This window comes from Molothrus aeneus, chromosome 12 (assembly GCF_037042795.1).
Source record: "Molothrus aeneus isolate 106 chromosome 12, BPBGC_Maene_1.0, whole genome shotgun sequence".
Classification (NCBI taxonomy): Eukaryota; Metazoa; Chordata; class Aves; order Passeriformes; family Icteridae; genus Molothrus; species Molothrus aeneus.
The window spans coordinates 11,886,519-11,896,981 of record NC_089657.1 but is presented as its reverse complement, the minus strand read 5'-3'; the positions used below and the strand labels follow the sequence as shown (position 1 = coordinate 11,896,981).

Sequence of the window (10,463 nt, the reverse complement as noted above, 5' to 3'; positions counted from 1 at the left end):
GGGCGGGACCGGCGTTTCGGCGGCGGGGGCCGGCCCTGTCCCCGGCCGCAGCCCCTCCCCGGGGCGGGCGGGAGCGGAGCGCGGAGCGCGGTGCCCGCAGAGCGGGCGGGATGTGCGGCCGCACCGCCTGCTCGCTGGCCGCCGACAACCTGCGCCGGGCCTGCGCCTACCGCGACCGCCGGGGCCGGCACCGCCAGCCCGACTGGGTGCGGCAGGAGCGCTACCAGCCCTCCTACAACAAGGGCCCGCAGTCCAGCGGCCCCGTGCTGCTCTCCCGCCGCCACCTCCACCAGGTATCCCCTCCCGGGCTCCGCGGGGCCGCATCCCGGCGGGGGGCGGGGGCTGGGTATCTTGCGGCTCAAAGCGGAGCGGAGGGAAGGAGGCCGTGCCTCCCCGGGGGTCAGGGACTCGCCCTGAACGGCCGTGGTTTGTTTCGTTTCGCTTTGCTGTACGTGGCAGGTATTGAATTTTCTAATTGCTGAAATGTCGCTTCTTGTTAATATTTACATGTTCAGAAGGAGGAGGGGAATCGGTACTGTGTTTCCACCACAGTCTTATGTTTTCTGCAAAAATTTGTATAAGTGCTTAACCTTCATAGAGGTTTTTTGCAAGTGTCTGTAATTATTCTGCTGGTTTGAATTGGCTTTCCTGAGGCACCTTTTTTTTTTTTTTTTTTTTTTTTTTTTATTTCATAACTCTGCGGCGTGTGTCCAGGTCACATTGGTAGTAGGAGAGAGCAGAGAGAAAAAGAAAATCTCAACTCCCGAGCCGCACAGTAGCTGTACACCTGTGGTGACTGTTGTCCCGCATAATTTAAGCCTCATATGACCTCCCCCGGACAACCTGGGCAGCCTCTACGGCTGTTGGTGCTGCTCGTTTGGTTTCACACACAAAGGGTGCCCGGCCAACTGCTGCTCTTTGGCGTTCAGCGGGGTGAAACGGGGTGTGCTCAGTCGGAACACCCCGAAATGGACCCACTCTGCTCTCCCTCCCCAGCTGCTGGGGCAGCTGCACTTTGCAGCCGTTACTGGCACTGGTGATCAGGTGGGACCCTCGGTGTGACCACTCAGGAGTGCTGTGGGCAATGCCATCAGCCCCATGCCCTCCTTTCCGGCTTTAGGGGTCCCACATCCCCCTGTGAGTAGGTGGAGCTGGTGGAGCAGAGGAATATGGGGCAGGGAGTGTGGTACAGGTCACAGGCAGACACTTGCTTCGTTGACCATCACTGTTCACGTTGTTGGGATGCTGGTGCTGTGCAGGGTGTCCCTTTTTGCCACTGCTGCCCTGAGGGAGGCTCTGAAAGACTTCACAGAACTGCACACATACACGTCCCTGCATACCCACACCTATAGTAGGTGTATTTGTGTGTCTGTCTGCTGCAGTCCTTTGGGAGCAAACAGCCCAGCAGGCGCTGCCAGCAGTGACAGCTGTGGGCAGAAAGTGAGAGCAAGCTGGGGGAGAATCGAAAGCCACAAACTGTTTCCATTGTCCAAAGGCAGGTAATATGCAAAACACAAGCAGTGAAAGTGCAGCAGGTTAGCAGAAATCACATTATTAAAATGGAAATGAGGCTTTTGCCCCTTTGGGCTTTTCGGTGTCACCAGGGGACTTTGACACCAGCCTGACATGGCTGTTTACTCAAGAGCTCTGGAGTTTGTGTCTCCAGCCATTTCCACTAAAGAGAAGCTGTGTTCATTCTTCCAGAGAGTTGGGTGAGCCTCATGGAGACAGTTCTTTATTCCTGCAAAATACTCATGTGCTTTCTGCTGAAGATTAATTCTTACATGAAGGCTGTTAAGAATATGCAAAGGGTTATAAGTAGGGGCTATTTCTGCATGGCTTGGGAGGGGCTGTGAGCCCCAGCTTGTGTCTTGGCAGAGATGCTGACCAGATCCCCACTTTTAGCCATTTCCACAGGACTTCCCAAAACACCTTTGTGAAGCTGTGGGGATGCTCATGGTCTCTGTGACGTTGCTCTGACCTGAAGTGTTTCTCTGTTCAAAAGGATGCTGACTCCTCCGAGCGGGTCCTCATGGACATGCGCTGGGGCCTGGTGCCCTCCTGGTTCAAGCAGGACAACCCCTCCAAACTGCAGTTCAACACCTCCAACTGCCGCAGTGATACCATGCTGAGCAAGTCCTCCTACAAGGTGAGCTGCTGCCACCTTTGTGTCCTGCCTGAAGAAATCCTGTAGTCAGCAAAACCAGGGCAGAAACATCTGCTGGGCCAGTACTTGTCACCACTTGCCATTGCACAGGGGGGCAAGTCCCTGTACTGCAAAACTGGGGGTTTCACTAAAACAGAAGAACTGAAAAGGCACTTACTGGTAAAGCTCAGCATAGCACTGCTGGTGGCATTTGTGCATCCCAGGGGCAATTTAGGAAAGTCCTGAGAGGGAGTGAGATGCCTGGGTGGTTGCAGGAGCCCTTCTGCCATTACAGGCTGCCTGGGGCTGCTGTTCACCGCTCACTTGTGCTGTCTCTCCCCAGGGTGCTCTCCTCAAGGGCAAGCGCTGCGTGGTCCTGGCAGATGGCTTCTATGAGTGGCAGCAGCAGAGTGGGGGGAAGCAGCCCTATTTCATTTACTTTCCCCAGACCAAGGATGCCACGGTATGGAGTCCCTTGCTGTGTCTGAGCACTTGCACCCAGCTCTGGGCCCCTGCTCCCTTCAGCTGCCTGGGGAAATGCCCTCTTCCCTCCTACTCTGCCCGTCCCAGCAGGGCCGTGCTCTGTGCTGGCTCGGCACTCTGTCACCCCCTGCGGCTGGCGGTCCCCATCGCAGCGGTCTCCAGGCTGTGAAAGGTGACACAGCGTCCCTGCCGTCACGGTCACTGCTCCCCACGTGCCGGATATTTGCATGGGTGGGCAGTGTGGCTCACAGGGGACTGGGCTGGGAGTTTCACTACCTCTTTCATTTGGCTGAACCAGTGGCTGGGATATTCAGACGGGGAGGAGAGCACTGGCTTGCCTGTGGGAAGATGAGGGTCCTGGTACCTCTCCTGGAGTCACCTCAGATCAGTAGAAAGACTCCTGGAGAGCCTCAGATTAGTTCTGTTCATGACTCAGATCCGAGTCACTGACCTCCCTCAGTCACTGACCTGGAGATCTGTGCTGCTTTGGCTGACCATGGTGACCAGGACAATGGGGCCTCTCTCCTGCAGGACAAGGAGATGGAGGGAGATGAAGAATGGAAAGGATGGAGGTTGCTTACTATGGCTGGGATTTTTGACTGCTGGGAGCCACCAGGGGGAGGAGAAATGCTGTACACTTACACCATCATCACCGTGGATGCCTCCAAGGACGTGAGCTTCATCCATCACAGGCAAGTGAGAGCAGGCAAGGGGGTTGCAGGGTGGAGGGGGATGAAGTAGGAGACCTGCACCTCTAGACACCAGTCTGGCAGCATGCAGGCACGGAGTGCAGCAGCCTCCTCCTGCTCTAGGGGAGAAGTGCTCCATTACTGACACATTTTGGGCCACCAGCTCATGCCCTTTCCATAAATCACCATCTCTGCTCTGTGGATGGCAGTTGGAATTGGATCACTTTCTGGAACTGGTCTCCCTGCCTGATCAGGGCCTGGCAGTCAACCCCTCTGCCTCTTCCAGCAAATCAGTTACCTGGATGAAGTGAATGCACACTCTGCCTTGCAGAAGAGCATTCTGCTGCTTCAGTTTTCCCTGTTTCCCCCTAGATGCCAGCTCCTTGCTAGCTTACAAGTCTGGCTTTTGCCACCACACTGACATACTGCTGCTGAGCTTTGGCTCCAACTGTCTTTATCCCTTAGGATGCCAGCCATCCTGGATGGGGACGAGGCCATCAGGAAATGGCTGGACTTTGCTGAAGTGTCAACCCAAGAAGCTGTTAAGCTCATCCAGCCCACGGAGAACATTGTTTTCCACCCAGTGTCCACCTTTGTCAACAACATCCGCAACAACACACCTGAGTGTGTTGCACCCATTGAGCTGGGAGCCAAGAAGGTGGGTGCTGCTGGGGCTTGGCAGGGGGCAGCTCAGCCACGAGGATGTCTCTGAGCTGGATCAGAGCTGCCAGGCTGCAGGAGGAGTGGCAGTAGGCAATGTCTGCAGAGCATGCCCGTGCTTGATGCTGGAGTGCTGAGCCCTGGACAGATTCCCTTCCCTCTGCTTCCAGAAATAAAACTGGCAGCCTATGCCAGGATTTTGCTGCCAAATGAGGCAAATTCCATGTGAAATGGGTCTTGGAACAATCCTGTTCACAGCAGTCTGGGGAACCTCCCACAGATGTGCCTGGTTGCAGGCAGGGCTATTGCTCCAGCCTCCACATCCTGCTCTGGACCAGCTCTTGCAGCTGGCTGGCTGCCCTGCTCCCTCTGTGCCTCTGACTTCTCTCACACTGTCTTTTGTCTATGCAGGAGGTGAAAGCCACCCCAAGCAACAAAGGGATGCTGGGCTGGTTAAAAAAATCCCAAGAGAGCTCCCCCCAGAAGAAAGAAAATGATTTGCCCAAGTGGACAAGTCAGTTCATCCACAGCCCTTCACCCAAGAAAACCAGCGCAGATGTCCTGCAGCAGTGGCTGGGGAAGCAGGGACAGCCAGCTGCGAAGAAGCACAAGGCTTAGGCACCAGCTGAGATGGCTGGCCATCTCTTTTACCCCTGATTTTCCTAAGCAGAGTGAGAAATGGTATTTTTGGAAGGCTTTGCAGACTGGTGTTGAAATCATCCAAGCCTCTCAGGTGTTGATCTGCTGCTCTAGGTTGTTGTCCGTCTTGTTTGTGTTTTGTTAAAGGTTGATGTCTGTAAAGATTATAGCTTTGTCTTGTGCTGATGGGAGTGAATATAACCTGTTGTGGCCTCCCTCCCTGCCAGTCCTGCAGGGAGACAAGCGAAGATAAAGCCCTGAGAACCCTGAGAAGCATCTCAGCCTGCTGGGGAAGAATAGCTTCTGCCTCCTGACAATGTTCATAGTTCATGTCTCTTTCTGTTTGGTTTTCTCCTCCCTTTTTTTGGTGTTAAACTTATACCTCTTTTCCACTTAAGTCCACACTGATTCTGTAAAAATTCCTCTTCAATGCTCTTGCCCTCAAAAGATGGCTGCAGTGCTGAGGAACAAGCAGTGAATATTATGAGGAAGCCCTAGGCTGGGAAGATCTGCACCAGCACTGCTATGTGCATTCATGGCTCCTAAACAGGGAGATGTTCAAGTGGCACAGGGAGGAACTGGACTTGGCTTAGGTTTCCCTGCTGTGGAACAGTGTGTCTGTCACGTTGCTTGTGCAATCATTTTGTTAATGGGATTTGAAGACTTAGAGAGGATTTCCTTGATCTGGGGAGGGATGCACTCTGCCTTATTTGAAAAGGCCAGTCATTAAAGACCAGATAACCTAAGTGCCATTACAGAACAGCATAGGGCCGTTGTTTTTGAGGTCAGGGATTTTGTAAACAGAGCCAGATGTTACAGACCAAAAGCCTTACACACACTGAAATCCTTGCTAGAAATCAGTACTTCCTTTGTGTTGGAAACAATAAAATGGGCTTCACTGGCTGGCTGTGCCGTGCTCTTGTCCATGTCTGTGTCTGTGCCCTCTTGCCCACTGCAGCCCCAGAGCTCCTGCTTTGCAGGCAGAGCTTGTACCTCCTCTGTGTGCTGAGGAGCCAACCACCTACCCACTGCTGAGCTCTCAGGGTCTGAGCTCTGCAAGGCCATGTTGGGGGATCAAGTCCATTTGCCAGTGGTAAATATTCCCTGGGGGTTGGTTCTGGGGCTCCTCTAGAGTCATCTGTCCCTGGGGAGCTGCAAGGGTGGCTGTAGCTGAGCTTGTCCCTGGGGAGGGACAGCAGAGCCAGGGCAGGAGCCACAGGATGGACACCTGGGGAGACCCAAGTGCTCTTGGAATGAAATCTGCCTCTGAATCCCTTGCGTGTTCCGGAGGCAGCTGAGCGCTGGTTTCATGACTTAGGGGAAGCTGGGGTGGGATTAGGATTTCTATCCAGAGAGCCTGTTGCTAGCTGGCTCCTCATTGCTGTCACCATGACTTGAGGCAAGAGAGTCACTGTATTAGCAGCTCCTGGCAGAATAGACCTTCGGCTGCTGGCACTCACCTTGATGCCTGTCCTTGCAGGAGCCTCAACAGGAGGTTTCTCTCCCTGCCTGCCCCTCGCTGTTCCAGGATGAGCTGCTCAGCTGCCCCAGCCTAGTCAGTGCTAACTGCAGATGAAGCTTTTCTAAAGGTCACCAGCTCATCTGGAATTCATTTCAGGTCTCCAGTTGCTGTGGAGGGAGTGAAGATGCTGAGCACGAGTGGAGGGATGCTCAACTTTCCCAGCTCTGGAGAACATAATCCTTCCCTTGGGGATGCAGGGGTGATGCAAAGGCACAGGGTACAGGTTATCTCCCTCCAGACTGTGAGCACCAGCAGCATCGCCCAAAAAACCCCAAAATCCCCTACACTGAGTGTTTAATGAGGATGTGTTATTGCTGAGCTACATCACCCTTAAACTGGAGTCTGGCTGCTTGCCCAAGGCTATTTGAGGCAGTTCCTCTAACCTGGTGCAGAGATGACCACAATCAACCTGGCCTGTCCACAGAAACAGGTTTGGGAGAAACTTTCCCCTTTGATACGTGAGGAGAGAAGGGAGGGTGGTACTCGCTGGGGGTTGCCCTCGCTATCGGGGTTCTTTCCCCATAGCATCGCCCTCGTCCGCAGACTCTGGTATCCTCTCGGGAGAGATATCCCGCTGGCCGAGGAAGGGCCCGTGGGTTTGGGCAAGGCAAACGGGCACGGCTGCCGAGACACCTACGGGCGCTCGGGCCAACACCCCTCCCTCCAACCTGGGCCCCGACGCCGCCAGAAGCAGCTGGCGGGTGCAGGAGCCCCGGCGGGCTCCGGGGCCGGCCGAGCGCAGGCAGAGCCGCCTCGCCGCCCGCCCTGGGCGCCGGCCCGCGGCGGAGCCGGGGCGCTGGGAGCCCTATGCAAATCAGGGATCGGCACGATAACCAATCAGCGCCGTGGCGGCAGCGGCGGTGGCCAATGGGAGGCGGCGTGCGGCGGGCGGGCAGTGATATCCGCGGTGCGGCGGTGGCGGGCCGGGCAGTGCGGCGGCGGGCGGCGCGCAGCGCGGAGCGGCGGGAGTGCTTGCGGTAAGGGCGGCGCGGCGCGGGCGGGGACGGCGCGGGCCCCGCGCGGTGTAACGGCGTTTGTCTCCCCGCAGGCGCCGGAACCCTCTGTGCGCGGCGCTGCTTGAGAGGCGGGGGCGAGGGGCCGCTGCCTGCCGGCCATGTCGGGCCGGGGGAAGTCCGGCGGAAAGGCGCGGGCCAAGGCCAAGTCGCGCTCGTCGCGGGCCGGGCTGCAGTTCCCCGTGGGGCGGGTGCACCGGCTGCTGCGGAAGGGTAACTACGCGGAGCGGGTGGGCGCCGGGGCGCCGGTGTACCTGGCGGCCGTGCTGGAGTACCTGTCGGCCGAGATCCTGGAGCTGGCGGGCAACGCGGCCCGCGACAACAAGAAGACGCGCATCATCCCGCGGCACCTGCAGCTCGCCATCCGCAACGACGAGGAGCTCAACAAGCTGCTGGGCGGCGTGACCATCGCCCAGGGCGGCGTCCTGCCCAACATCCAGGCCGTGCTGCTGCCCAAGAAGACGCAGAGCTCCAAGAAGTGAGCGCTGCCCCCCGTCCCCCCGCCCCCAGCTCCCTTCTCACCACTGCCTCACCTCTCCTCCCGCTGGGGCTGCGGTTCCCCGTCCTGCCCCTCAGCCCTGGCCGGGTGGTGAGCCCTGGCAGCACCCACCAGCCCTTCACTGCCCCTCTGGCCTGGGCCGTGGCAGGGTGCTGGGTGAGCATGGGTGAGGTCAGGCCCTGCTTGTGCCCCCACTCTGCCTCTCTTCCCTCTGGAAGAAGTGGTTTTGGAGGAGGCAGCTGGATCGCAGTTGCTGGCAGTGGTGACATCTGGAGCCGTGCGGTTAGGTCACGGTGCAGGGCTGCTGGTAGCTGCTGAGGATTGATTGTTGTAGCTGGCCAAGGGATGGACGTGGGCACCCCCGGCTGCCTCTCCCCTCCGCCAGCCCCGGGACTGTGCAGGGCCCCCCCGGCTGGCCCTGCTCGCCCCGGTGTGTGCTCGCTGCTGCCGTGCCCCCGCCTCCATCCTCAGCAATGCCATCCTGGCCGCACTGCAGCTGCGAGGGCAGGGGGCTGGAAAATGTGAAGAGGAGAAAAAGTTTCTCCATTGGCAAGGAGTGGCTGTTAGTCTTAGTTTTGTTCATGGTAAAACTAGTGCATTGCCTACTGTAAAGAAGCTTTAGTCCTATTTATTTTAAGGTCTCTATTTTTGGGTACATCCCTGTAAAGTCACCTCCCCGCAGCTCCCTGGCTCGGTGGGTGCTCGGGTACTCGGTGTTCCCACCAGCCGTGGGTCCCGGTGGCAGGGTGGGGCGGAGGCTGCGGTGACAAATCCCCTCGGAGAGCGTCGCAAGGTCAGGCGCCCGCCGGGAGCGGGAGCTGCCATCTTCTGCCATGGCTCCCCTCCTCTCCCAGCTGCAGAAGCCCTTCGTCTCGCTGAGAGCTGCCCTGTACCCTGGTTGCACTTCTGGAAATTACATACTCTGTCTCTTTTTTTGTTGTTGTTTGTTTGTTCAGCACTATTTCTGGCTCTGAGAAATAAAAGTGACGATGATATCTGTTAACTGTAACCCTTTATGGATTAATATTTCTTTTGAAAACCACTAGAGTTTGTATTAAAGCCCACTCCTGGCTAGTGCCATGTTTATTTCCTGGCTGTGTGGCTAATGTTGAGCATGGGGGCAGGATAGCTGTCCCGTGACCCCGTGAATAGGTGATGCAGAGACAGCTTTCCTGCTGCCCAGCTGCTTCTGTGAGGCTGATACTTGTGTGCATGCAGCAGTGTCGAGGCAGTCCCACCTAGACCTTCATCACACGGTTTTTTAAGTAAAAAAAAAAAGTATCTTCTATTTATGTGCTGTAAGTAGCATGTGTTCAACCTATTGAATCAGCTGTTTAATCTTGTGGATGAAGTATCTTACCCTGGATCTGAGTTTAATGTTACCTAGAGTAGAACCTGGATGCTTGTCAGCTGGCTAATGCAGGGGTTTTCCATTCGGGTGTGTGGGAGCGGTGTGTGCATTGGTGTGGTGCTGGTGGGGGTCTGGAGGTGTCCCACCGTCCCACTGGGGTGGGGACAGCAGGGCACAGCCCCCCCGGGAGCTCTCTGCCTCCTGCAGGGCTATTGCCATCAGCGAGGTGGGGATGAGCAGTTTCCTTCCTGCTGCCCAGTATCATCCTTAGTGTCTGTATCTTAGTGTCTTGTTCTCTCCCTCTTGTTTTCTCCAGGACCAGCATTCTGTAAACCTGAGAGTGCTTTGTATTTCTTAGAAAAATGCAGAACTTGTGATTCTGAAAAGAATGGTGCAAACCTGATATCTGATTAAACTGGTTCCCTGTTGAATGCTCTTAAATGTGCCGTGTCTTGTCACCTCACCAAACCCACGGAATCTGGCAGGCTCTGATGTCTGGGCTCTGTGCTCTCTCTCCAAGGGGCAGGACTAGTAAAACACCAGACAGGACCACTGCCCGACTGTGGGTTTGCCCTTCACTCAGACGGGGAGCCTTTTCCTACCCTGGGAGAAGATAATGCTGTTGTGTGGCTCTTCTCCCTGCTGTGGGGATGCCACACTGCCTGCCTGTTCTGTCACAAGTGCCAGGAAGCTTCAGCTGCTCCTGGCTGGGTGCAGTGGAGGAGGAGTGAGGCTGGACCCAGGACCTTCCCCCAGTGCTGAAGGTGCCCCATGGCTGCTCCAGGAGCCTTTGGGTGACCTTGCAGAGATGAGAAAATTCCCTTCAGAGATCCTGAAGTGAAGGAAGGAACCTGGAACTGCAAGGCAGTTTGTTACTCTCACACCCTCTCATTTGTTGGACATTCCCAGATGGCTGTTCTGGAGGATGCTCTGCAAACCAGTGTTGCACCTGTTTGGGTTCTAGGGAGGAATAAGGGCTGTGGAAGCTTGGATGACTCCCAGTGGTGTTCGGGTTGGTCTGTGCAGGGCTGTAGGAGGTGTGGGTGCTGGCCAGGTCCCTGTAGGGCAGTGTCCCCTGCTGCCCAGGGCTTGCAGCCTCCCTGGGTGTGGTGTGGTTCTGCTGTGACTGGGTGCTGGTGGCACACAGTGCCCTCCACACTGAGCTCCAGCTGGGCTCTGAGCTGCCTCTGCTGGCATGTGACAGACCAGCTGGGAAAGCTGGGATGGTGCAAGGCAGACCGAAGGAAATCCTGTCTGTCACAGCAAGCATTGCTGAAGTGCTTGGCCTTTATCACCTCATAAGCTTCACAGCTGAACACTGTTGTGACCAGGAGCTTTGGAAGTCTTGGTCTTTACTATAAAGCTGGAATAAATGTGGTCACTGTCAAGCCTGCAGCTTCAGGGACAGGTCTTGTCCTTTCTGGAGGGCTGTTACTGGCCCACAGCCCATGTGAAGGACTT

The 10,463-nt window shown here is 56.4% G+C and overlaps 2 protein-coding genes across 2 annotated transcripts; both read left to right on the top strand.

Annotated features, from left to right (window-relative positions):
- The first annotated feature begins 40 nt into the window (after positions 1-40).
- On the top strand, positions 41-5,520 carry HMCES (5-hydroxymethylcytosine binding, ES cell specific). Its single transcript, XM_066558225.1, has 6 exons — positions 41-293; positions 2,006-2,149; positions 2,490-2,609; positions 3,161-3,321; positions 3,784-3,976; positions 4,390-5,520. The coding sequence occupies exons 1-6, from the start codon at positions 111-113 to the stop codon at positions 4,594-4,596; spliced, it is 1,008 nt and encodes a 335-aa protein (XP_066414322.1). The 5' UTR covers positions 41-110; the 3' UTR covers positions 4,597-5,520.
- Positions 5,521-7,041: 1,521 nt separating this feature from the next.
- On the top strand, positions 7,042-9,443 carry LOC136561766 (histone H2A type 2-B). Its single transcript, XM_066558226.1, has 2 exons — positions 7,042-7,116; positions 7,188-9,443. Exon 2 carries the CDS (start codon positions 7,254-7,256, stop codon positions 7,632-7,634), a length of 381 nt encoding a protein of 126 aa, XP_066414323.1. The 5' UTR covers positions 7,042-7,116; positions 7,188-7,253; the 3' UTR covers positions 7,635-9,443.
- The last annotated feature ends 1,020 nt before the right edge of the window (positions 9,444-10,463 follow it).

Bases quoted from the DNA above. Each gene is read 5' to 3' on its own strand.
- HMCES (XM_066558225.1), top strand. From the start codon at position 111: ATGTGCGGCCGCACCGCCTGCTCGCTGGCCGCCGACAACCTGCGCCGG. The intron at 294-2,005 runs GTATCCCCTCCC...TCTGTTCAAAAG, and splicing joins CCCGCCGCCACCTCCACCAG to GATGCTGACTCCTCCGAGCG. The intron at 2,150-2,489 runs GTGAGCTGCTGC...GTCTCTCCCCAG, and splicing joins TGAGCAAGTCCTCCTACAAG to GGTGCTCTCCTCAAGGGCAA.
- LOC136561766 (XM_066558226.1), top strand. From the start codon at position 7,254: ATGTCGGGCCGGGGGAAGTCCGGCGGAAAGGCGCGGGCCAAGGCCAAG.